Here is a 27,890-nt window from a genome sequence, read left to right as displayed (position 1 = left end):
AATAAAAAGTCTAGACATTTACTATTGTTATCTGTCACTGTGGTTACAGGTATTACTTGCGAGTTAATCAGGGTTGACTTCTGTTACCTGTTCATACAGACAGTTTTCATTAAGCTCCCGTTTGCTGTTTTGTACAGGATATTTTGAGAGCTACACCTGTTAGTAAAACTGTAGTCATTCCCAAACACTGACAGTGGGAGTGTAGCCAGGCTGATTGGCCAATAAACAGTCACTCTCTGCACTGATAGCAGACCTTCACCATTCCATTTGAAAGGTTTCTAAGGCAAAGCTTATTTGCTCTCCAAATTGTCTTTTGAGTTTATAAAGTCCTCTTTGTTATGCCTCTGATTGGTTGCAGAGCAAGGTTCCTCCATACCGATGAAACACGGAGATCGATCCTGTTTTGTGTTAACATCATGGAGACTTAATGGATTCAAACAACCCTCTTTTTTCTTTACTTTTTGGGTTACATAAATTTCATTTCCAACTGAAATAAGTCAGAATGTTGAATACGGGTTAGAGAAATGAGAAGCAAGCATATAGGAGAAAGGTTCTGTGTGTCTTCTTTTATTTGCTTAGACCGGTCTACTTGGATGACATGCAGGTCTTAGCATGATCCAGTTTGGTCCCAGTCACCTGATCTCTACAGCTCCAGGGCTTTGGAAGTAGTCTTTTTGAGTAGATTAGACCAGGCTAATACTAAGCAGAAACCTTTGATACAAATTCTTGTTTATATCACACTCAAATTGTAGTACATTCTGCCAAGACTTAGAGGTTTCTTTTTTGCAAACAAAAATATTTATTTTATTAGAAAATATTCAAACCAGATGATCAAAAATCCAAATTTTCTCTCTCGCTAAAGCCAAAGTAAATAGGGCAGTTTAAAGATTCCCAGTGCATTTAATCTTATAGCCAAATGTCAAGAACAGAAAGAAAAGGAATGAACGAAAGTTAGAAAAAGAGGGAGAGAGAGGGGTGTGTTTAATTAAAAAAAATGTCCAATAAAATTTTGAAGATGCATACTTTCTAAGAGCCATGGGATACCATTCTGGTGCTGTCCTGTTGCTTTCAGAATGACAGAAAATAGAGGGAGAGAGAAAAGATGGAAAGGAGAGAAAGCTGTTTAGCAAATCCTTTTTATATTATCACACGAAGATGTGCATAACAATTTTTTAGGTCTTTTAACTGCGTTTATCTATCATAAAAAAATAAAAATAAAGACGAGAAGCAGACTATCACAGACAGAATGAACAGAACAAGCAGAGGGTGGAAAATCGCTCAATATATTAACGGGCTAGAACTCTTTAGAGAGATAAACCAGCAACAAACTGTCGAGTGGAGGGGAAAGAAATACACGCAAACAAATTAGACACAGGTGATAAAAATTGCACAATGGACCGGCAGGCTGATTACTCCAAAGGGTAACACATGCGCGCTAGCATGTGACAACCGTCAAAACACCAAACACAAACAAAGAGCACGGCATCTGGGAGAGGAAGCCTGGGAGCATCAGTGGTCTGAAACAGGGATCGGAAAATAGGTTTATCTTTGGGGACATGGAAGTCCGGGTGTATGTGTTGCAGCACAAGGCTTCAGGAAGATGGACACTGGACTGAGCATCTTAACCACGTTAAAAGGACCAACAAATCTGGGAGAGAGTTTACGAGAAGGTACTTTGAGCGGAAATCTTTGGCAGATTGCCAGACCTTCTAGCCGTCCATATACCTAGGAGGTGCTGACTGGTCTTGATACATCTCCCAGCTCTGAGAAGCACCCGTCTAGCCAGTCTCTATGTACACCGGAAACGTGATAGGAATGCATGGACCGAGGGCAACCCTACATCTGGTTCAAGCTCTGGGAATAGTGGTGGTGGAACTCGACGCGACACTGAAATGGAAAGAGGCCCGTAGACGACTCCGGCTGCAAGCTTTAAGCATTCTCGACTCGAGAATGGCTGTTGGACTGGGGTGAAACCCAGACACCAAACTAACCGAAGCCCATGGCTGGCAACAAACCGGGATATGAACTGGGGACCCCTGTTGGAGATCACATCTGTTGGAATGACATGAATCCAAAAGACATGATCCACGACAGCGATCGCTGTCCTGCGAGCTGAGGGGAGACCCAAAAGTAGAATAAAGTGGGCAACCTTTGAGAACCTGTCCACCACCGTAATATACGCACACTCTCAATACACATCATTTTAGAGGCAAAATGGAATATTACCACTTAAGACACACATACACTCAGAATAGCACATACTGTTACTCACACAAACACCACATGCACAGTAACACAGGTGGAAACATAGCTGTCACGGCATCGATAGGTTCCACTTTAATAGCTCTGTCAGCAGGGACGGCCCGACCCAATAAACAAACTAAACATTTGTTTAGGGCCCCGTGATTGGTTTGGGGATACACCCACCACCCCCATTTATTTTATTTTTTGCCCATCAATTACTCTAATCAACAAAACACACAACCGTATCAATGAAACGTAGTATGTTTAATTTTGTATATTATTTCTAAATTAACTAGAATTTTCTAGAAACCTGTAGGGCCCCATACACTATTTTTGTTTAGGGCCACAAAAACACTTGGTCCGGCCCTGTCTGTCAGACAAAGAGAGGATACATGTGGCAGTTCTATGAAAAGCGCCATTCAGGACCCATAGGCTGCCCCACAGCCAGGCCAACTCAGTTTAATTGAGTCTGAAGGCAGTGTCACAATACACTGCAAATCCTTACCACATGCCCAGTCCCATTTACCCTGTGTGACACCTCTGGGTAGACTCATGGGATGGCAGGGGACCCTCTTGCCAAAACTTTTCTTCCTGTTACCTTTACCTACCTTGTCTTTTCCCTGCTCGTCCCTCTCTTTATATATATATATATATTCCCCAGGAACTTACCGTCCACCGTGTCGTGGTGTGCCGCTATAGCGGCCATATACAGCTTCAAGGTGGAGGGGGACAGCTCTCTCCTGCAGGAAAGAAAGCACTAACCCAATTGCGCATCTCTTGGGGTCTTCACCTCTGGAAGAACACCAATTCACGAAAAAATGCCTCTTCAAGGCATACAGCTGCTTTGTAGAGGGAGCCCTGTCCTGAGTGATAGTGTCTACCACCTCCAGTGGTAGGCCACTTAGGTCTCTGCGGCTGTGTGCGCGAAGGCGGGAAGCCCACGTATCGTAGTGCCCTGGCCGCGAGTGTTCGATGTACAGCGATCGTGAGAACTGCAGGGCAAACCCCCAAAATTCCAACATAACAGAAACTCTTCTAAATGGCAACATTTAGCAAACATTAAACACTAACAAGTTTCCCCCTTTGCATTCATGCTGCAAAAACACATAAAATAACACTTCATTTTAACATTTACTTTCCCTATCGAGTCCCATGCAAAGCATGCTGGGAACAACAAATCTCCTGCCCAATTTGAGTTTACCAAACAAACAAAATGTAAGTTAATTAAACTCAAGTAAAACAGTTCAGGTTACTTAAAAGGTGTCAGTTTCATGAACTCAAATAAAAAAAAAGAAAGAAACATTTCTCAATACACATCAAGATTCATTTATTTTAACTAATTTGGATGATTTAATTTCCTCCTACTAATTAATTTGAGCATTGTGGTTTACACTGCACAGATGCAAATGATCTCTAAAATGATTAAAAAAAAATGTTTAGTTTTTTTCTTTCACAGGAACTACTTATATTCAGGTGTGACTTTATTTCTGAAAAATAAAAGTCATAATTTCACCCTTTGAACAGGTACAGCAGTGGTATCTCAGGCTCTCAAAAGACCAAGACTTTCCACACACACACACACACACACACACACACACACACACACACACACACACACACACACACACACACACACACACACACACACACACACACACACACACATGCCTTGGTACAGTAATGGTGTGTTGGTTACTCAAACATCACACCTTTTAGCCTTTCGTCTGATCACCAAAACACATGCCACTACAACATACTCCCCTACCACTAAGAGTGGGGGAAAAATACACAAGATCACACCATTTCTCTGCCACTACTGTTTCCCTCCTTTTTCGTAGTTAAAAAAATAGATGTTATAAGAATTCTGGAACCAAAACTCCAAGTCAATCCTCGGGGTGAGCCGAAACTAGCCTTCTGCAAGAGAGGTGTGTGTGGGTGGACAGAGTGTATAAGAGTCTTTCTCAAACACACTGTGTTCTGTGCCATATCGGGTCAAACTTTCATCCTTCTGTCAAAGACACGCACACATTGACACATATTTCATCACTGACTCTGATGAAGACAGTGAAATAATGTGTTGAATTTGCAATTACTGACACAGGCTCACATCAGTATCATCAGACATCATTACTCTTTTGTTTCTTGTTTTGAGGTAGTGTCATTTGAAGAGGGTGTTGTCTCGCTCTAACAAGACTTTGTTGTCTTTTTGTTGGCAGAAAATGTGGTGTTGGCTGAGGTTTGAACTGCCTGATTTGTGCCATCTTTGAAAAATTCCCACACTTTCCATATGGAATGAGTGAGCGTTGGCCAGACTTGCAATATTTGTGGAGATTAGCACATTAAATTGTAGCAGAACATCAGTACTCTTGAATCATACATTGAATGCACCAGGAAAATATCTTCTAGTTTCAGTTTAGATGCTTATAATTACCAGCTTTACAGCAGATGTATGTTTATCAGTCACTTATGGAAAATATTAAGTTATGGAAAAGGGTGTTTCTACTCTTCTGGCTTTAGTTCTTTGGTGTCACTTGTATTTCAAATAATTTTTAGGGAATTTTCTCTTGAATATTTTTTATCTTAACCTCTTTTATTGTTTGTATTGATTTTGTCGGACATGAATAGATGGGACATTGGGTAAGTTGAGTCTTTTCATTGCTTTTGGAATAGATGATTTCGATCATTCAAAAATTTACATTATTAAATTGAAAGTAATGTTCAGGGATTTTGTGTCAGTTATTATATGGACATTCCTTGCTGGAGTCTTATTTCTAATGTTTCTTACTCCTTCTCTTTTTTTCTCTGTCTACAGCAGGATGAATTTATGGACTGGTGGAGCAAGTTTTATGCCTCCACTGGTGAGAGGAACAAGTGTGGAAGTTATCTAGAGAAAGGGTTCGATACACTGCAGGTAAGGCCAAGATTCACTCAATTAGCAAAACCCATTACAGTCTTCAAAAAGTCACTGAAAACACATTTTCCGGGACCTCATGATTAACTAACTAGCCTCTTGTACTTAGAATTCTGCTCAAGCACTGTACAGTGCATCAGGAAAGTATTCACAGTGCTTCACTTTTTCCACATTTTGTTATGTTACAGTCTTATACCAAAATTGATTAAATTCATTATTTTCCTCAAAATTCTAAAAACAATACCTCATAATGACAATGTGAAAGAAGTTTGTTTGAAATCTTTGCAAATTTATTAAAAATAAAAAACGAGAAAAATCACATGTACATAAATATTCACAGCCTTTGCTCAATACTTTGTTGAAGCACCTTTGGCAGCAATTACAGCCTCAAGTCTTTTTGTGTATGATGCTACAAGCTTGGCACACCTACTTTTGGGCAGTTTCTCCCATTCTTCTTTGCAGGACCTCTCAAGCTCCTTCAGGTTGAATGGGGAGCGTCAGTGCATAGCCATTTTCAGATCTCTCCAGAGATGTTCAATCGGGTTCAAGTATGGGCTCTGGCTGGGCCACTCAAGGACATTCACAGAGTTGTCCAATAGCCACTCCTTTGTTATCTTGGCTGTGTGCTTAGGGTTGTTGTCCTGTTGAAAAATGAACCTTCACCCTAGTCTGAGGTACAGAGCACTCTTGAGCAGGTTTTCATCAAGGATGTCTCTGTACATTGCTGCATTCATCTTTCCCTCAATCCTGACTAGTCTCCCAGTTCCTGCTGCTGAAAAACATCCCCACAGCATGATGCTGCCACCACCATGCTTCACTGTAGGGATGGTATTGGTTTCATCATACCAGAGAATTTTGTTTCTCATGGTCTGAGAGTCCTTCAGGTGCCTTTTGGCAAACTCCAAGTGGGCTGTCATGTGCCTTTTACTGAGGAGTGGCTTCTGTCTGGCCAATCTACCATCAAACATGATTGGTGGAGTGCTGCAGAGATGGTTGTTCTTCTGGAAGGTTCTCCTCTCTCCACAGAGAAATGCTGGAGCTCTATCAGAGTGACCATTGGGTTCTTGGTCACCTCCCTGACTAAGGCCCTTCTCCCCCGATCGCTCAGTTTGGACGGGTGGCCAGCTCTAGGAAGAGTCCCGGTGGTTCCAAACTTCCATTTATGCATGATGGAGGCAACTGTGCTCATTGGGACCTTCAATGCTGCAGACATTTTTCTGTACCCTCCCCCAGATCTGTGCCTCAATACAATCCTGTCTCGGAGGTCTACAGACAATTCCTTGGACTTCATGGCTTGGTTTGTGCTCTGACATGCACTGTTAACTGTGGGACCTTATTGTAAAGGGATCTATGGAAAGGAGGAGGCGAGAACCGGCTTGACATTATAAATAATAGTTTTAATGATAAACTTAAAAGACAAACACACACATGATGGACAAGTCCGTAAACTATTTCTCTCTCCCGCACGATCCTCTGCAGTCGACCTTTATCCCTCACGGAGGCTTGATTAGCCTAATATGGGACCGGGTGTGTAGGATCACGACCCGGCCCCACCCTCTCACATTCCTCCCTCGTTCTCTCAGACTGGGGAGCCCCCGGCCTGATGTACATCCCCCCCTTTTTCCCTGGGGGAGGGCATGCTTTAAGCCTCATCTGCTGGCAGGTCATCCCCATTTGCCTGGACGAGGGAGGGAACAAGGGGAGGGAAACAGAAATAATTAAAATGGGGGGGGGTACTTCCTGTAACAGTGTAGTACCCCCCAAAAAAACACTGTAATAAAAGGCCTCGCAGAGCGGCAGTGAGAGAGACAGAGAGAGAGAGAGAGGAGAGAAATATTACAAAAATAAATAAAAAAAAACCTACTCGCCGGCTCTCCGATACACGATCTTACTGAAGTAAAGTCAGTCTTGCCATGGTGTTCAAGTAGCCTCTTGTTGCAGATTCAGACTGAGCTAAGGCAATAACTACATGGTCCCCGAGCACTTCTCCACCCTCTCAGGATGACAACAGCTGCTTCTCCCCAGGCGGACCGGAGTCAGACTCACAACCCCCGGTGGTCAGAACGCCCCTCCGCGTTCTCGGCGGCTCGTGGGGACACTCCTCTGCCCCTGGCAGCGGCACAACCGCTCCAAGCGGTCGGGGAACACTTCCCTCCTCCGATCACAGACAAAGGTCTTGCTCTGACCCCTTCACGTTTCTGGGGAATGGCAGGGCTCTCCTCCGCCCCTGGCAGCGGCTCCATCTGGAAAAAGTGAAGTGCTGTGAATACTTTCCGGATGCACTGTATTTCTCTGATACTTATGAAAATTTGTTATGGTAACACTACTTGTGTTGTAGGGCTGCAATGTTACAAAAAAATCATGTTGCAATACATCCTGCTTTAGTGTCACAGTTTGGAACAATTTTAGTACAGCAGGGAGAACAAAGAATCTGTCTTGAAATTATATATTTTATAAACACAGTCACCGCAACGATTCTTACTGTGAAGGCACTCATTATCAAATGATTGCACAATGCACATTATTATTCCAACTGAATTACAAAGCATAACTAAAGAGAATTTAATCTTCATATTGTATAAAAATTATTAAAATGATGCATCATAATATTTGTAATAAACCTATAAAGACATTAAAACAAATAAAGGCATTAGCAGTGCATATTAGTCCAGCACTTCTACTAATTACTTCATTATCAAAGTTTTTTATTTGTAATTAAAAAAGGATTGCTCACCCAAAAATAAAAATTCTGGAGTTTTATGGATTACTTTTATGTGGCCTTTCTGTAATAATGTTAAAATTTCTGGTCACCATTCACTTGCATTGAATGAACCTACAGAGCTGAGATATTCTTCTAGAAATATTTGTTTGTGTTCTGCAGAAGAAAGAAAGTAATACACATCTTAAGGGTAAGTAAATGATGAGAACATTTTTAATTTTTTGATGAACAGTACCTTTAAAATGATCATATCTGCAGCAATAAATACTCCTGAGATGTAGTTATTGCCTTAGCTCAGACTGAATCTGCAACAAGAGGCTACTTGAACACCATGGCAAGACTGACTTTGCTTCAGTAAGATCAAGAGACACATGCGGATGATGTTAGACAGAATGAGCTAACTAGCTTGGATACAGATTTGATTGCAAGCAACTGATGCATTTTGTGCAGTGTTCTCTTAAACTTTTCCTTTGCTGTTTAAAAAATAAATTAAAAAAATCCAAGTATTTTGGGGTATTTCTTCCACTTTGGGAAAGTTTGTGACTCAGTGGATTTCTTTATATATACAGTACATATACACCGATCAGCCACAACATTAAAACCACCTGCCTAATATTGTGTAGGTCCCCCTTGTGCCGCCAAAACTGTACCAATCTGCATCTCAGAATAGCATTCTGAGATGATATTCTTCTCACAACCATTGTACAGAGTGGTTATCTGAGTTACTGTATACTTTGTTAGTTTGAACCAGTCTAGCCATTCTCTGTTGACCTCTCTCATCAACAAGCTGTTTCCATCCACAGAACTGCACTGAATGTTTTTTGTTTTTGGCACCATTCATAGTAAATTCTAGAGACTGTTGTGTGTGAAAATTCCTGGAGATCAGCAGTTACAGAAATACTAAAACCAGCCCATCTGGCACCAACAATCATGCCACGGTCCAAATAATTGAGATAAAATGATTTCCCCAATTCTGATGATTGATGTGGACATTAACTCCTGACCCTTATCTGTGTGATTTTATGCACTGCTCTGCTGCCACATGATTGGCTGATTAGACAATTGTCTATGTATGTATATATTTATGAAGGTCTCATTAAAACTGACTTGGAAACTTGTTATCAGGCATTCATCATTTACTTTTGGTACTTTTCAAATGCCTTTCTATAGATATAGTTTTAGCCTTGTACCTGACCTTGGCTTTCATTATAAAAATACAAATTATTACATGTTTAAAACTATGATAATCTAAACAAACAGTGAAATAAACATAAACCATTTCAATATTTATTGCGTGAAAATTATTTCTATCAATTTAATAATAAAAAAGACGACTATACAACAGTTGTGGCTTCAGTTACACCACAACAAACAGATTTGCCCCCTAATAAAGTTTAGTCAAAGGTTAGTGTCAGTGAAGAGCATGCTTGAGATGAATTTGGAGAAAAGTTATGTTTGAAGAAAACAATCAAGGTATACATCTTTTGTGAACAGAATTTTTATTGGGCATTATTTCCAATCAAGTTGAAATTTTGCCAAAATATGCATCAAGTGTAGAAATATTATTTAATTGTGTGTATTAATTATACATAAAATGTTAGCTATGAAATTAGCCTTAGCAAGACTTTATTCAGCACGGATATATTTAGTGAACATTTTCAGCCCTTTTGTGTTGTGTTCTCTCATTTGTAATTATTTTATTAAACGAGTCTGCTAAATTAATACATTAAGTGTAGTAATGTGGAAGATATAATGTAATGCCTAAATGACAGATGTAATACATAAAAAATCAAGTGTCAAAAGATATCCCATCAGCATGAAATCATTACATGGATATTAACAACAAATATTTATTGTAACTGCAGTGATTTATCAGTGCCAAAGCAAAACCAAATACAAGAATGCCAGAATCAGAGATTGCAGAAACATTAGCTCCGCAACAGAACTTCAAAGCTCCATCGTCCCCCTCAGGAGCATGCATGCCTACTCACCCCTACTCCAGTACACCCCGGCCCACTTCCCACAAGCTCATCCATTTATAATAGAGCTTCTGGCTGCCAAATTCCCAACTTTTCCGATGAATTCATGTCGGGGTTGCCGCAGGGGGATAACCAAGTGCAGACAAGGGCTCCATTACTGACGTCATCAGCTCATTTACCCAATCCCCACACCTCCCTCTCATCACTCAATCTCTGCCTGGTTTGTCAGTGATCTCCCCCTGTCACCACGTCTCTCTCTCTCTTCTTTCCTTAGCCAGTCTTTCCAACCTTTCCAATCTAAATGTGTCTATTAGTCATCTGGCAAGGGCTGGTGTCTTGAGCTACCTGCAAGGCCGGGCTTGATTGTTGGCTGCCACTGTGTGAGTGTGTCCCACGCACCGGGAGGGGTGACAGACGGACACACTTTTCCTGTAACTGCTGAGATCAGTTGTTATTTTGGGCTAATGGTGCTTGAGGGAGAGATCAAGTCGAGGGAAAGAGCAAAAGAGACAGAGAATTGGAAAAGGTTTGATGTGATGTTTGCAGAGTCACACGTTCAGAGTTGAAGGGACCAGGCCTGTGCGTGGAGTGAGTCATCTAGACTAACACAGGACCCCATTTACGAGGATTCCTTCATATTCCTGTCACTATGTTGTCTCCTGGGGGGCAATTTGGACACCATTTAGATGGAGAATTGTGTGTTGCATATTATGGTGTTGTGTAATATCATTCCAATGCATATTTTCCTCGGGCGCAAATAGTTTTTCGCAATTTATTGCTACCTTTAAACATTCTCGTAATCAGGAATTTCCAGATCCTTTTACATTAATGGTGCCCTTGAGGTTGTTTGACTTCGCAACTGAAATGTTAAACCCACAATTAAATATCCCAGAGTCCAAGATACTTAACGGAAACTGCTTTGGCAAAAGAAACAATGGACTTATTTGTCCTTTCTGGTGTGGTGATGATTAGAGTACATTTCAAAGAACTGGATCTGCATACAAATGATACATTATTACAACATGCGGCATTCCCACACACTCAAATGTTCCTTTCTTTCCTTTCCCAGGTGTATGACACAGAATTGGAGAAGGTCAAAAGCTTTGAGCAATTGTCTGATTTCTGTAAAACGTTCAAACTTTACTGTGGAAGAACCCAGGATGAGAGTGAAGACCCTTCTATTGTTGGAGAGTTCAAGGTAGGGTCACTCATAAGCACTCAGCAAGTTCATGAGAAGTGACCAGATCAGTTCAACTACTATTACATGTGCTCCCATTCAGTCTCCACGAAGAAGAACATTCAGACAGTGCCAGATGAATCAAGGGATTGGTGTCAATGCTAATAAGATGAGCTAATGCTGTGATTGGACCTTAAAGGCATTTGAATCAGGCCTTCTTTTTAAACTGATAACATGCGTGCCTTTGGCTGGTTCAGTCTGTGCTTTCAAAATTGCCATTGAGCAACACTTTAATTCAGAGCATTCCGCAGCACAGAACCAGAAGCTTATGCCATCCTTTCTGCGTACTGTCTAGAACTAAAAAATCAGTTTGTGGGTCACTCGTTGTCTCTTCGCCTTCTTAATTGATAATAATTTTACACTGTATAGGGTTCTTGAGGTGTCTGTATCACGAAACTCCCAGAGTCAAGGACCTAAGAGCTAAGTTCCTCAACTAAAGAATTATGATGTTTAGATGCTTTGTTTGCAAGTCTAGTTTTGGTACCATTCAAATCTTGATCCGTCATCTCAAAGTTTGAGATACCTTTTATCCAGGTAAGAAGTTTCAATTGATGTGTGACCAGACTGGATGCCACCAGAGATTTTGGACTTTTTCAGGCTTTAGAAAACATCTCCATAACAAACATAGCGCTAAAATTCTAAATCAATTTGAGAACGAACCTGTCATAGTTGACGTATCTGATGAATCCGTAGTTAATTTAATTCCAGAGCAACCAGAGAATTCTCAAAGCTGTAATGAGACCAGGCAACATAGCCAAGAAATGTGTGCATCCCTTATTGCAAAACTCCAAGGCTGTGGTGTGGCTACTAATGTCATAACAACTGTTGTTGAAAATATGGAGGAACTTATAGAGGAATTGCATTCAAATGTTAAAGAGGATGTTGTAAAATTACTCCCTAACGATGAGGAGATCAGAACAAAGTTTGACGATTATTTTGACAATCTTGAAAATCCATTTAGCAAACTGAACACTGAGACAAAAAGGAAAAAACATTTCAGAGAGAAATGGGGTATTGTAGAACCTGTTGAGGTAGCCCTAGGTGTGAGGTATGACACTAGAAGGAATCGAACCACTGGCACATATGATCAAGTTCCCATAACAGACAAATTTGTTTATATTTCTCTATTGCAAACTTTGAAGTTCATATTCACCAACCAAGAGATCTGTGATAATTTTGTGCAGCCTTGTGAGAAAACTGGGTTTTACAAAGACTTCTGTGATGGGAACTATTTTAAAGATCACCCCCTCTTCTCTGAAAAACCAAACTCTCTCCAAATACAGATATTCTACGATGATTTTGAAATGGCAAATCCGCTCAGATCCAAGCATGGTATCCATAAGGTTGGAAGTATATACTTCAAAGATAAACTCTGCTCTTATGAATATTCATCTTTTAGCACTTTTTCATACTGAGGATGTGAAGAAGTATGGATATGATTTAATCTTACAGCCCCTCGTACGTGATCTGAAAGTCCTTGAGTGTACAGGAATTGAAGTTCCTTTCTCTGATGAACCAGTTCACAGAACAATTGCACAAGTAACTGGAGACAATTTGGGATTGCACACATTACTCTGGTATGTTGAATCATTCAGTGCAAACCGCTTTTGTCTAGTAGACAAACAGACCTCGCAAATGGTTTTCAGTGATGATGATCAAAGAATAACATTGCGTAATAAAGCACTGCATGCTCAGCATTGCAATGACCTCATGGTAGATCCTACACTGCCATCCACATTTGGAGTTAAGCGACAATGTTTATTCAATGATCTACAGTACTTTCATATTTCTGAAAATGATGCTGTAGACATTATGCATGACATATTGGAAGGAGTGGGGCAATTTGAGCTGAAGTTGCTGTTTGCTTACCTCTCAGACAACAAAATCATATCCAAGATAGATGTTTGTAAACGAATATACTCGTACAATTATGGCTTTGTTGAACGAAAAAAATCATCCAACCAGAATAAACTTGGAGGAGACTGGAAACGGAATTGGTCTCAATGCCATTCAAACTTTTTGCTTAATCCGGAATATGCCCTTGATATTTGGAGATGTTTTACAAGAAGGAAATGCCCACTATAGACTATTGTTGCTTCTGTTGCAAATTATGAACATTATATTTTCTCCAGTTGTTACTGATGGAATGACAGTATGTCTGCAACATCTCATTGTTGAACATCATCAACTTTTCAAAGAGCTTTACCCACATCGTAGAATGATCCCTAAACATCACTTCATGATTCATTTCCCCAGAGTCATTCGAAAAATAGGTCCAATTCTTCATGTTTGGTCAATGAGATTTGAAGCCAAACATAGGTTTTTCAAGAACACAATAAAAATTTTAAAAATATAACAAAGTCATTAGCTCAAAAACATCAGATGGCGATAGCATACCATTGGGAACCAATGCCATTTGAAAGTATTGACTGTGGGCCAGTAAAAACTGTTCAGCTCATTGACTTGCCACATTGTGAGATGATTGCAGTAGAACTGCAGGTTGACTTTTAGTTTGCATGGACAAACAGGACGATTTGCCAGTGTTTAGTCAGATAATCGAGAATATTTTCTTGTAAAAGAGGACTTTCAGACACTTTGTTATGCACAGCATTTTCATTCCTTTCATGTGATACAGGGAAATTATCAGAATGTTTCCATGCCTAAAGTTGATAAATTGCACTTCTTTAAGCCATTTGATCTGCAAACTACTTATGGTTTTGACAGATATTACCAGTATGTGGTTCCTGTACATGTGTTTGTATGAGTTTGTGGTTTTTGAACATCCGTGAACATTGTTTTTCACAATAGTCATTTTGTGTCAAATATTGTTGAATATAAAACGATTTTGCAAGACAAACTTCTGATAAAAGGTCTATACAAACAGAGTGTGTAAAAACTATAAATGAAAAACAATTTCACCCCTGTACAGTAGGCAGCACTGTTGCTGTTCTACAAACTTTTATACCAGAAAATTACGGAATATACATATATGGACAATGTGGTTCAGGATATGGATGTAGGCCTTGTTAAATTATAGAGAATTTACCTATTATTAATCATTTTCATCTACTGACACACAAATAATGTCTAGTATTAACAGTGACACCTCACTTCTATTATTTGATTTCGAAAAATGTAATTCATTTATTTAAACAAAAAAATTAAACCAAATATATTTCTAAATTCAAATTACACTTCAAACAAAACTAATATATAATCAAAAGTGGTGAAAATAATTATATAAAATCTTTTTCCTCCAGCCCCTTTTGCAGTGACTTAAAAATCACTCTACGGCAACAAGTGGAAAAATACCAATACATATTAGATCATAAATACAATTGTAAATATAAACATAATAATAATAGTAATTGAAAAATAAACCATGACCAATAGATTGTTTAACACATATCTCATCCGTTGTATTGGGTGCATTCCATTCCGAAAGGCTCATCCCTATACCCTAATCCCTTCAGAGGGTTTACCCCCAGAGTGAGAGCTTAGGAGGCTTGAAGGGTGTAGGGCTAAAAAATATTGTTAATTTGGAACACACTTCAGCGTCATCTATCCAAGCTAAAGTAGCCGCTGCTGTTGCGCAAAGGCTGAAGCTAATGAACATCACCTGCACCTTATTATACATTTTTACACATGATTTTGCACCACTAACAGCTTTCAGAAAGCAAACTGAAAATAAATGTTTAAAGTCTTTATAAAAAATGTAAGCTTCATGTTTAAAAAGTTGTTTTATTTATTTGAATAAAAAAATAAACCAATAAACAAATGTGCAGTGTATTTATTAAAATAATGTTTAAAAGTTCATTGTAATAATTAAAAGCTTTTATAGACCATAGGGATGAAGGGATGTTACATGTTTTGTTTATAGAAAGAGATTGCAATTAAAACTGGTTTCATTTACACTATATTACACTTGGCAAACCTCCAGTTTGTGATGTATTCTCCGGTTCTGGTACACTTGAAAGCAAAGTGTCCATCAGTTGAGTAACACACTTCAGAGCTACACTGACTCCTGTCCTGTCCTCATTTAGGGTTCATTTAAGATCTATCCACTGCCCGACGATCCCGCAATAGCCACACCACCACGCCAGTTCCGCAAACTTCCACCAAATGGTATCGAGGAGTGCCTGGTACGTGTGTACATCATCCAGGCCTATGGCTTACAGCCCAAAGATTCCAATGGCAAGGTAGGTACAACAAAACCAAAACTATATATGCACAATCAAATTGTAAAGGAACATGCTAACTAGTTTTTCATTTATGTTCTTTTCTATACAGTAAAGTTCCAATCATAAAGTTTAAACTGAACATGATTATCTAAATACATTAATCTAAATTAAGCTAAATACAATATCACAATATTATAAATAATGATTTACAGTTTTTGTAAAGCTTGGGGTTGGGAGAGGTTGTAACAACAGTTCTTTACTATTCTTAAACTTTGTTTTACATCAGTTAGACCTTCATCAACCAGAAGAGTCGTATTAGCCCTTTTTGAAGCCTCTGTAGTGCCAGATTCATAAGAGAGCTGAGAAATGTCTTTATGAAAACATGGAGCCACCCTTTTACCTATAACCATAAACTCTCAATAGCTGCCCTGGACCTGGCCAAAGCGCCACCAATGCTGGCCCAGCGTCAAATGGGCTTTCCCTTCATTAGTTGTGTTATGTTAAGATGACGTCCTATCATTACCTACTCAGGCCATGGGTTATTATATGGAACATTTCACACATATACTCACTGCCTATGAAACAACACTGATAATAGAGATTTGATGCTTTTTCCATGAGAGCAAAGAGGGACCGTTTAAAGTAAAAAATAGGGTGTGTTGTTTTGGATATTATTGCTTATAGTTTGTCTGCACAAATTGTGTGTGACTATGTTAACACATGCATAACTAGCACTTCTTGTTCTTTCATAGTGTGACCCTTACGTTAAGATCACACTTGGCAAGAAATCATTAGATGACCATGACAATTACATACCCTGTACATTGGACCCCATCTTTGGAAAGTGAGCATGTCTCTTTCTTTCTCTTACACACACACACAGACACACACACACACACACACACACACACACACAAACACACATACGTAAAACACATTTATAGCATAATACCCTTGTTACTGCCAGTTTTTAACAAAAAAAAAAAATGCTCGTAAACCACCCAAACACACACACACACACACACACACACACACACACACACACACACACACACACACACACACACACACAAACACATCATCACAGAGATCTGTTTGACAATTATACCAGCAGGTGTCGCCACACTCATAATAATGATCAAGCCCTTAATTTTGGCATTCCTGACATTGGAAAAATGCAAGACCTTGATCTGGTGACTAAACAATGGCAGAATATGAAGTGTGTGTATAACTCCTTTTTTTTTCTTTTTTTTTTTTTTTTAAAGCTAAATATCCTGTACATTATTCTGTCTTTCACTTCTTTTTTAGGATGTTTGAGCTGACATGCTGTCTGCCTCTGGAGAAGGACCTGAAAATCATGCTGTATGATTATGACATGCTCTCTAAAGATGAGAAAATCGGAGAGACCGTCATAGATTTGGAGAATCGCTTCTTGTCCCGTCATGGTTCTCGTTGTGGCCTGCCACAGTCCTACAGTCTGTAAGAGACTCTCTCCTCTGTCCTTTCTCCATTAACTCCCATATTATCATAGTCATGATAAAACAATGTAAAAAAGTGACTTCTCAGTTTTTATGTATGAATTTCAATTTTTGAAAGAAAAAAAAATAATGTTATTGCAAATAATTAATTCCCCTTCTTCTGCCCATCATGTGCTGACCTCTATTGCAGCGTTTCCCAACCAGTGTGCCATGGCAATGATTAATGTGCAAAAGTGACTGATATTTACACGCATTAAGGGTTTTTCACTTGACCTGCATCAGCAATGCAGAATACATTGAAGTCTATGAAGTGGCGGCACTTTACACCAGTGTTTTTCACACACTCGTTTTTGCTTCACCAATGTCTTTAAGAGTACTAAGCAACAAGAAATTTTTAAAAACTGTCCAAATTTGTGAAGGGACATTGAATGTCTCATAATTTCTTTTAATTAAATATTACCTTAGCGTTCACAAATATCAGAGACCCCAGTTATTGAGCTAATTTAAATTCACCAAGAAAACGCTTAGACCTAAACATAAACAAGTCCTTTTATTACTTTCTGCTTTTTTCTCTCTTCCAAATACATGTTTTCAATGTTTATTGTGCACACCTCACACTTTTTTATGTGGCAAACAGAGGTGGTTAGAGTAGCCAAAAGCTGTACTCAAGTAAAAGTATAATAATTTAAAAAACATAATTACTCAAGTAGAAGTAAAAGTACTAACATAAATAATTACTTGAGTAAGAGTAAGAAAGTATCCAATTAAAAGAGTACTGAAGTAGTGAGTAAATCGTTACTTTCACAAATGACATAATAGACATTTACTCCCCTATATTCCATTACATAATACACATTGAACATGTACAGAATTATGATTATTATTAATGGAAATTCTGTCATCATTCACCATCATGTTGTTACAAACCCTTATGACTTTCTTTCTTCCATGCAACACAATGAGATTTTAGATAGAATGTTTTTATATAGATATATAGAAAGTGAATGGTGATCGAGACTGTTAGTCCCTAACATTCTGTCTAACATATTTTGTGTTCCACATAATACAAAGCCTCACACTGGTTTGGAACAACATGAGGGTAGAGATAGTGAATAATACATTCACTTTAAATATTCATCATTTACTCACCCTCATGCATCTCAGATGTGTATGACTTCCTTTCTTCTGCAGAAAACAAATTCAGATTTTTTTAAATAATATTTTAGCTCTGTAGATAAAAATTCTGATACTCCAAAAAGCACATAAAGGCAGTACAAAAGTAATCCATAAGACTCCAGTGGTTTAATCCATGTCTTCAGAAGGGATATGATAGGTGTGGGTGAGAAACAGAACAATATTTAAGTCCTTTTTTGCTAGATAGCAGGGAGAGATATGCAGAGAAGGGTGAACAAACCCTTTAAGGGCTCTTGTCAAATCTGGATGAATTTGTCAATAAGAAGAGGTTTAGAAACATTTCTAGTAATTATTACAGTGAAAACATCAAAATATCCCACAAGGACATTACATATAATGCTGAAATATAATGCCTTATTTTGCTATATCATAGCTTTTAAAGTCCTGTGTGGATTCTTATTTCAGTGTAGTTACAGTTTTCAGTTTCGTAAGTATTTAGAATAGTTAGTTCTGAACAGCAGTACCGCCACTCTCTAAATGGAGAGTATGCAGCCTACGTAGGGCACCAACCCTGATCGTGGAACACTTGTTGTGTCTGAAACCACACCCTATCCACTATTCTTCTCTTGGCTCTCAACAAAGGCGGTCGCATTTTCTCACCCTCTCCCTACCCTTATCTTCCCTGCTTTGCTCCTCTCGTCATATCTAGTCTACTGTCTTGTACTTGAGAGACTCTCTCAGCACTGCTCTTCAAACTAAGTCATCATGGATTTGATCAACTGGTCTCTCAACGCAATTGACACCATCTTCTCGACGAGAAGCTTGGGTTCGGGGAACCTGTCTGCCCTGACGGAACGTTCGCGAGCTGGCTACACGATGGACGCGTGGGAGAGGTGGCGGTCGTGGTGTCTGGCGGCTCTTTCCGTGGAGGACGTTGAAGATATCTACCTATTCGGTACCATGATAACAGGTCTTCTGCTGATTGGATTAGGCATTGCCCTGGTTTATCGAGGAGTTAAGAAGACGGTGACAGCTGTCCAAAGCCTCACAAGGCTGCCCGCCATGATTGAAACAGTGGGCAGAGCTGTCTGCACTCAGACTGGGTCTATGAACCAAAATACGGATAACATCATGGAGAAGCTCACAGCTTTGCAAAGGCAAATGGATCGCTTCAGAGACCAAAATGGACCAGGAGAATAGCCGTGTAAATTAGAATGCGGCTACTCTCCTTAAGACCAAACAATCCCAATCTTATCTGTTTCGCCACCCTCAACCAGCACTGGCCTTGGCCAAGGCCGCTGTTGGAACAACAACTCCCCGGAAGAGCACTGCAGTGAGCCACTCTGCGTTCCTTCCCGACTCCCCAGACACCTGGTGATTGTTGACTATGTCTGGGACCTGATCAAGGTTGTCTCCATGGCAACTTGCTGTGTATCGCTATGACAACCCTGCGGACTGAGGCACCTAGATTAGATGCTGGCATAGCGACTCTCCAGGCCTACACACACATGAACTCTTACACATATATACAGATATGCAATCATCCGCCCGATACCCTATCCCTCGCCTTCGCGCTTTGTACCCCCAGTCTGACAGGCGGGTCTGTGACCAGCGCCGAACATGGCTGCAGGTCCGGATGGCTGCTTGCCTGTGCTGGGCCACCTCCACCCCCAATCCCTCCCCTGTTGCAAGTCTTGTTCATGTTGTAGAGTGTACTGATTATGTGCTAATGTTGCTGAGGTGTTTTTTTCCCTGTTCCCACACTGTACTTCTTAAGGAGCATAGTCTGGGGGCTGCCTTTTTTTTTCTCCTCTCCTCATGTCATGCTGTATTTCTTCTAATTCCCTGTCTTCCTGTCCTGTCTATCCCCTTGTCATATGTATGTTTGTATGGACAGGTCGATGGCCAATTTCACTGGTTTACTATGTGACAATAAAGGACTACTACTACTACTACATATAGTGCACTATTTCGAGTTTTCGCAATTTTGTAGGAATGTCTGAATTCTGAGTGAGCCAATCGTTCCCTACTTTTGTTCACTCATTCTTACCCACAATGCACTCTAATTTAAAGTATACACTTTAAGTACACTCGATGACGGTTAATTTCCCACAACCCACTAGTGTTGTCAAAAGTACTGGTACTTCGGTACTAAGTCGATACTAAAATAAAATAAGATGTAACTGTACCAGTGTTTCTGCAGTGCAGAGAACCGAATCTATCCGGTACCAGCGCACAGTATGACTGACACACGACAGCTTTAAAATGCTCACAGGCTTATTTTGAATGCATGCTCTATTACTTCTTGTACACTGAAACAGACAATTAATCAAAATTAAAAAAGTGACATGCCCTAGTATGATTTATTAAACCGATAAATGCTGCAATCTTACTGTGCAAGAGATGTGTACATTAAATAAATCCAACCTCTCATCCACTAGAAACTCCACAAACATTGAGAATCATTCATGTTGTATGAGATGACAAAGCAGAGTACTTATCCATTGTGAATCATGTAAAATATATATTTATATAATTAAAGTCACAGCATCTGCGATCTAATCTCAGCTCAGCTTTATTTATATCGCATTTAAAAGAACAGTTAACCAAAGTGCGTCACAGTAATAAGCCTACAATTTAAAAATGACCACATACAAAAACACCAGTAATCTAAAATACAAACACTCCAAACTGTGTCCTGTTTAAAGAGATGAGATTTCAGACATGACTTAAACGTCTTCAATGATCACACTGAGACACACAGTGTCGCAAACTGTTTATCCAGAAAAGCGAAGCACACCGCAAAAAACACATCATAATAAAAGCACAATTCAAAATAAAATCTATATGCCTGAAATTGAATAAAATATATTACAACTTTATAGTAAAATGTAATATTCTCTATAACAATAATGATAATTAATCAAAGTATCACAATCAAGACATCTATTGAATAAAAGTTTGGCACCAAAAAAAAAAAAAAAGCAATGACATGTTAAAAAGTTTTATGTTCACTTGTTAAAAGTTTTAAGAATTTATTAATTAGACACCATTTTGATGATGAAATTGTATTTTTAAATAAAAAAATTTTTGTAAAAAAATTCTGGAAAGTTCTGGTTCTGGAAATTTCTGGAAAGTTCTTAATATAATAATAATTATTATTAAACGATAATTATTAAAATAATTAAAAATAATATAATAAACTGGTGCGTTCAATAGCAGATTATCATATTAGCATATTTTTGCTGAGGTATCGAAACTGGTATAGAAAACCATTCAATTTAACTTCTATCGGTACCGACTACTGAAATTTTGGTACCGTGACAACACTACAATCCACCATGGGTAAGAAGTATGAACAAGGAGTTTACTGCTTCCTTCACTCCTGTAATGTTTTATTTTATTCTGAATGTAGTATATTACTTTTTGACAAATCATTACTTGATTAAAATATAATAATAACATATAGAGAGACAAAACATACAGATCAAATGTGTTTACTCTTAATATTAACACACAGTATATATTAAAAATAACAAACAGAATTAAGATTTATTGTATTAATATATTATTTAATAAGAATAACAAGTAAGGCCCAAGTATTTTAAAATTTCATATGGGACATTTCTGCACCAGCCCCAGAGCTCCAAAACTCTCGTCCGAATTCACTAATTTCGTTCACTTACTGCTGAGATATAGGAAATAGTGAATGAGTTAATGATTTTGGACACAGCCACTCTCGTCGCCACGATTGCCTCATGCACCCCGCTGTGCACGCGCAGAAATGCTGTCTGTTCGCGTGCCAGTTGTCGATCACATGAATGGTAGCGATTAACTTGGATGTTTATATGGATTTATACAGTTAATCCTCCTGATGTAGCTGTGATAGTTTCCAGTACCCCCACGAGGGCACGGAGTAAATGCATAAATACTGTTTATGACATGCGGGACAAAGCACACTGATATATTGCTGCACTGATTTAAAAAATTTACACTTAAAAACTGATGTCACAAGAGCCCAGTTACAGAATCACCCTGAAAATTAGCCATCTCATTTCACAGAAAATCCTGCGTTAGAATTAGAGCCAAAATTTACCTCAGCGTGCAGCCTGAAGTTGGCCTTTAGTTGTGACTTTAATCTTGAAATATCAGCTTGTCTCGGTGTTAAATGAAGGCATTGCATGACGGAACTATTCTTTTTTCACTGTGTGGAGCGAAGAAACTGCTTCATTTTGAAGAGTTTGATGCTGCTGCACTGATGACTTGAGTGACAGTCTCATCACACGCAGCTGTGAACTTCAGCTCTCGTAAAAGTCCCATTCAATAATCTCTCAATGAATTACACATGAATTCAAATTAAACGCAGTAATGTAACGACAGTAACCTTATTGTAAAGAAGTAAAAGTAAAAAAAAAAATTATTAGAAATTTACTTGAGTGAGAGTAAAAGTACCCACTTTTAGACATACTCTAAAAGTAAAATTTTCCCCAAAACTTTACTACTACCCACCTCTGGTGGCAAACTCATAAAATCGCCCCTCTGTGACGCTTTCTGCAACTCTTGTCATGTGGAGGGCGATGCGCCGCTTGACGCTGACGTTGAACGGAGCGTTGACGCCTAGACTCAACACATGTGAAATGCACTTTACAATGACAAAAGAACATTATTGAAACTCAAAATTATTATTACTTGTCTATTATTGTGGTCTTTTCTGATAAAAGCCATGTTCTTTTTATAAATTCTACCGTAGATCTGCTTTGTGTGTAGCATTCTTATATTGAAGTCAGTAGATTTGTAGCCATGTAAGTTTTAATAAAGGAGAAGGTAAGGACGTTATTGAAATGCACTATTATTAGACTATTATTGTTGTGTTTTTGGATGAAAAATAATGCTCAGACTGAAGGAAGTATATAGATCTGCTTTAATCTTTTAATGCTTAAACACTATAAAGTCTCTTGGTAGATTTCGGTCATGAACGACTTAAAATGATTCACTGACTCACTCATAGCACATAAGAAAATCAGAAATCAGAAAAATCTTTATTGCCAATTAAGTTTTTTATGCATACAAGGAATTTGTTTTGGTGTTGTAGGTGTGTTCACACAATCTCTAAATGAAACAAGAATTTAAATATAAGCAATATAAATATAAATATGTCCACGCAGTATCAATTAAAAGTAAAGTAATGAGTCTATGCAAACTCATGAGTTTGCATAGGCATTGCAAGAACTATTTAGCACTTTTGCCACCTGTACCCTCACATATCGTAGCCTACCTATATGCTGAATTTCAGACATTACAAGTAAATTCTTGAAAAGGAAAAATATTGACTATGGTTAGCCTATGTGGGATAGTGGTGAGCCGTAGAATTTTTTTGTCACAAAAAGTTTGCCATGGCAGAAAAAAAGTTGGGGAACACTGCTCTATTGACTCTTCTTTAAATAATAATAACAAAAAAGTTTCATTTTCAAAATAGTTTATTTTTAACAGTTGATAGTCCCAACAGCCGTCCAAACAGATATATTTTGCACTGTAAAGAAGAGTTGTTTTGTCTCTGTCTTGGGTTTAGGTTGGGTGTTAACCAGTGGCGAGATCAGCTGAAACCTACCCAGTTGCTTCATCATCTGTGTGAGAGGCAAAACTGTAAACTGCCTGTCTACAAGCAGGATCGAGTCTACTTCAGAGGACAGGAATATACCGTGGCAGACCTTGGTATGTGCCCTAAACACACACTCTCACTAGACCTTCTTTCTACCACTGTCTGAATGTTCTTGATATTTGATAATTAATTCTAGGATTGCCATTCCCAAAGAGTGGCTTCTTAAAGAATTGTGTGCATGAATGCATGTGAGCGCATATGTACTGTATGAATAAACACAAACATCATGACCCACTGGCTGGACGGTGAAAAAAGAAAGTGGAAGTATTTTCTTTGGAGCTGCTGCAAGCCTTACTCACAAGTAACGGCTAATCAAAGCATTAGTCCGACTCATCACATCTTCCGTCATTTAAAAAGCGAGCCGTGCATGAGATCGGCTGTGGTTCCTTGAAAACACTGACAGAACCGAATAATGATATACATCCAGGCTTGTGCCATAGATCATATCTGTGTGTGTGGGATCACAGAACTGTTGAGGAGGCCGTTCTTGCAGGAGTGCTATGAGCGGAAAGAATGAGTTGCTCCTTTGAGTAAAGAAAAACAAGTGTGATATTGTAAAGATGAAGGACCTGTGTAAACATACATCACCTCTGACATAGTCATACATTCACAGCTTCCTTGCCACAGCAATCTGATGTCTACTGTTCCTAAAGTGTGCCCTCGGGAAGCTAATGCTAACTAATGCTAAAATAGTTTACTATTAAGTATTTATTATGTTGATCTTACTCATGTGTAACCTCTGTCAAACCCTCCCACCACATTTGACTTTACCGCTAAGCATTACATGCCTTTTAAAGTCCCTTTGGCTGCCTTTCTACCAGTGAGATGCCACATAAGGGCCTACAGAAAGTCAAGCTCTCAAGCCATTTTCCCCTTCATGATGCTTTGGGAAGAGGTTACCGTCAGATTTATGGTGAACTAGCATTCAAGCATGTTCAGCCAAGCTCAACAGTACTCCTGTGTCACGCCACCGAGGAATACTATGTCTCTCTGTTTGCCCCACGTATCTGCAGCAACCTGCATGTCAAAGTGAATATCAGGTGGGCATTTTGGGCATCCAACTTCATGGCAGAAATTGTCATTCTCCACTCTGCTCTTTTTCCTCTTTTCTCCACACTCTGACCATGTTTCCCTCTGGGACATGACACAGGGTTTTAAACCATAAACTCAACAGTGGGTGTTTATTTTTTCTTCTTCTTTCTCTCTCTTTGCTTTTTTAAAGAGGAAAATCTCTTCTTAGATCAACAGCAATGAAATCAATGCATTATGTAAGGAACGGGGAAAGATAAACATTTCGTACTATACAAGTGGAACATTTCATGAATGTGTTTTGCACTCACGTTGACTTTTTTTTTTTTTCTTGTTTCAGTTATGACTTCATAAACCCAGTGGCCAATTATTTTTCATATAAAATCAAAGTTTACATAGTTATGGATTTAAAGCTGATATGTGTATTTTAAGTTAAAATGTTGTTAAAATAATTTCCCATATTCCAGGTTGAAATGCAGAGTCAACTATAAGTAATAAATTCAATGATTGATTTCCACAAAAAGTGTAAACACTGTTTCTCCGTGGCACTAAAAAAGTATTGCTCTGCTTGTTTAAGCATCTCGACCACCCAACACAGCAACACTGACTCAGCCAATGGTGTGAGTTTGGGGTGAGACTAATGGTTTGGAAAACAATGGAAGACGGGGTTTGTTCAGGAAAGATGTTTGAAAACAATAATTTTTTTGCAGTTCCATTTTCTAGTGGCAGAAAAATCAGACACTTTAGCTTTAACATGAATTCAAATAGGGGTCAAAACACTAAATTATATTTTTATTTATTTTAAGGCACAATTTACGATCATGTTTTTATCAAATCACACAATGATGACTCTAAGACAGGACTATTTCAACTTCATAAACAAGTGGGCCAGATGGAAAAAAAAAAAATCTCCAGGACATTCTGGCCAAGCCAGAATATTTTGAAAATGAAAAGCTTCTATTAGATATTGTGTTATAGTAGGCCTATAATTTTTGTTCACTATATAAATAATACATCAAGAGAAAATGTTTCCAGCAGGAAATTCTGAAAAAACAACAACAAACAGATAACTTGAGAAAGAACATTTAAAAAGTGCTTTAAAATTGGTCCTTAACTGAGAAAGTAGATCAGATTAAAATTGTATTTAACAATAACAGTGAAGTTTGTTATAAATGCAATGATTTAAACTTTTGAATTTTCAAATGAATGAAAAAAAAAATGACAACATACAAATGTTTTGTTGACCTAACTAATGAATAGAGCTTTTCTGTTTCTCCGAAATTACGCTTGTTAGTCATCCATGATTTTAGCTATTTAATCTTCCCATTTCGTCAAAATTATGGATAAAGATTATTTGTAGTGCAATCTCTGAAAGCATCTAAAATCGAGGTGCTCCTAAACGAGACACAACATTGAGACCTAGAGCTACTTCTGTCTAGTGCAAGTTTACATAGGAAAACATTTGGAAAACAGTGTGATCAGACACAAAACACATTGTTGTGAACAGCCCCTAAGATAACTGACAACCTCACACGGCCCACTGGAAATTTTAAACGGGCCGCTAGCCCCCCGTATTACAGTTTCATTCTTTATTTACAGCTTTCTGTTAAAACATAATTTTCTGTAAAGCTGCTTTGAAATGAAGTGTGTTGTGAAAAGCACTATAAAAATGACTTGACTTAACATAATAATATTACAATTAATTTTTTTAATTGTTTGTAGAGCAATTTTAAGGTGAAAACTTGGAATGTCTTTGGAATTTAAATGAATTTGGAATGCCTCCGTATGTTTTACCAGTTGTGTAAGTTGTATTCAATTTGAATACATTCTACAATGACCTTATGTTTGACTACATTTGGTCCTCAGATGAAAGAAGACCTCTTAACTATTACCTGGGTCCAGTGCAGGAGCGTCTAGCACTTTTGGTGCTGAGGAGGCAAGGTCTGGTACCTGAACATGTTGAGACCCGACCCCTCTATAGCCCTCTACAACCAGACATAGAGCAGGTAACATAGTCTCACATTCAAATAATCAGAATCCTTAGAATTAACCAGATTTTTTTCCACCTAGCATAGCAAATTCAAAAAAAAAAATACATTAATTGAAATAGCTTTCTCTCTTCTTGGTCGAATCGTTCATGAGATGCCTGTCATGCTTCAATAACTTGTTTTACTTGCCAATCACTAGGGCCGGTTACAAATGTGGGTGGACCTGTTCCCTAAATCTTTGGGCCCACCAGGGCCTCCATTCAATATTACTCCACGCAGAGCCAAAAAGTATGAATGCTACCTTCTTTCACTTCTACGTTAACTTCAATTGATTTGCCTTTTTATGCATAAGTGTAATATTCCATGTTTTATGGTCCCATAGGTTCTTCCTGCGCTGCATTATATGGAACACAAGAGATGTCATCTTGGATGATGTCAGCATTACTGGGGAGAAGATGAGTGACATTTATGTGAAAGGGTAAATTGGGGTGTCATAAATGGCTTGTTGGGTTTGTGTAAATGAAGTTGCTCTTGTTTCCCATGCCATGGATCTGTTGCTTGTCTGTTGCCACTGTGACCAATAGAAACAATGGGGCGCAAAAAATATTGACCAGTAGCAACAAACATACAGTTCTATCAGGAAGACTTGCAGACTTGAGTGAAATTTAAGATGAGATTTATTTTGATGAATATAAAACAGAAATGCAATGTCTCTCTTTGGCGTAAGCCCAGTCTGGCATTCCGAAGAAGTCTTGCTCGGAACCGTCATATCCTGCCAGAGATAGGAGGCAGGGGCGAGGAGCCTACCCCCATGCAGGACGGGACTCAACTTGTGGTGGTGGGTCGGTGGAGGTTGCCGTGTTAGCACACTGAAACAGCAATGTGATAGATAATGAGCAGACTTATAAAGCAATGGCTTACATGTGATAAGCTAGGAGTTACCTAGCAAATGGCGTGATGATGTACAGCTGCTAGTCTTACCACTAGAACTATGCTGCACTTACATTTGCAGGGTAACCAGGGCCCAAAGCCATTGGTCAGCTCTAAGTAACATTGCCGTCTAAATGTGTTGGAAATTATGTGCCGGTAACTGCCAAAGCTATTTATTTATTTATTTTTTTTCAATCGTAGCTGGATGCATGGCCATGAAGAGATCAAGCAGAAAACAGATGTGCACTATCGATCACTAGGTGGTGAAGGCAATTTTAATTGGAGGTTCCTCTTTCCCTTCCATTATTTACCAGCTGAACAACTCTGCACCATTGATAAAAAGGTGAGACTTGGGAGCCGTTTACACCGAACCAGTTTTTGCATCCATCTGTTCTGTTTAT

General features: G+C 38.7%; 1 protein-coding gene across 2 annotated transcripts in view; it reads left to right on the top strand.

Moving 5' to 3' along the window:
- LOC127656262 (dysferlin-like) overlaps window positions 1-27,890 on the top strand; it is a 122,670-nt gene that overhangs the window by 77,433 nt on the left and 17,347 nt on the right. For both annotated transcript variants that reach the window (XM_052144501.1, XM_052144510.1), the window contains 10 exons: window positions 5,057-5,155; window positions 10,923-11,051; window positions 15,134-15,289; window positions 16,024-16,115; window positions 16,580-16,750; window positions 23,453-23,595; window positions 26,438-26,577; window positions 26,759-26,847; window positions 26,942-27,037; window positions 27,691-27,832. In XM_052144501.1, coding sequence (XP_052000461.1) covers window positions 5,057-5,155; window positions 10,923-11,051; window positions 15,134-15,289; window positions 16,024-16,115; window positions 16,580-16,750; window positions 23,453-23,595; window positions 26,438-26,577; window positions 26,759-26,847; window positions 26,942-27,037; window positions 27,691-27,832 — 1,257 coding nt within the window. The remainder of the gene's footprint in view (window positions 1-5,056; window positions 5,156-10,922; window positions 11,052-15,133; window positions 15,290-16,023; window positions 16,116-16,579; window positions 16,751-23,452; window positions 23,596-26,437; window positions 26,578-26,758; window positions 26,848-26,941; window positions 27,038-27,690; window positions 27,833-27,890) is intronic.

This window comes from Xyrauchen texanus, chromosome 2 (genome assembly GCF_025860055.1).
Source record: "Xyrauchen texanus isolate HMW12.3.18 chromosome 2, RBS_HiC_50CHRs, whole genome shotgun sequence".
NCBI classification, from domain to species: Eukaryota; Metazoa; Chordata; class Actinopteri; order Cypriniformes; family Catostomidae; genus Xyrauchen; species Xyrauchen texanus.
Note: the sequence above shows the minus strand (reverse complement) of the source record. Positions and strands in the feature narration are given on the sequence as shown.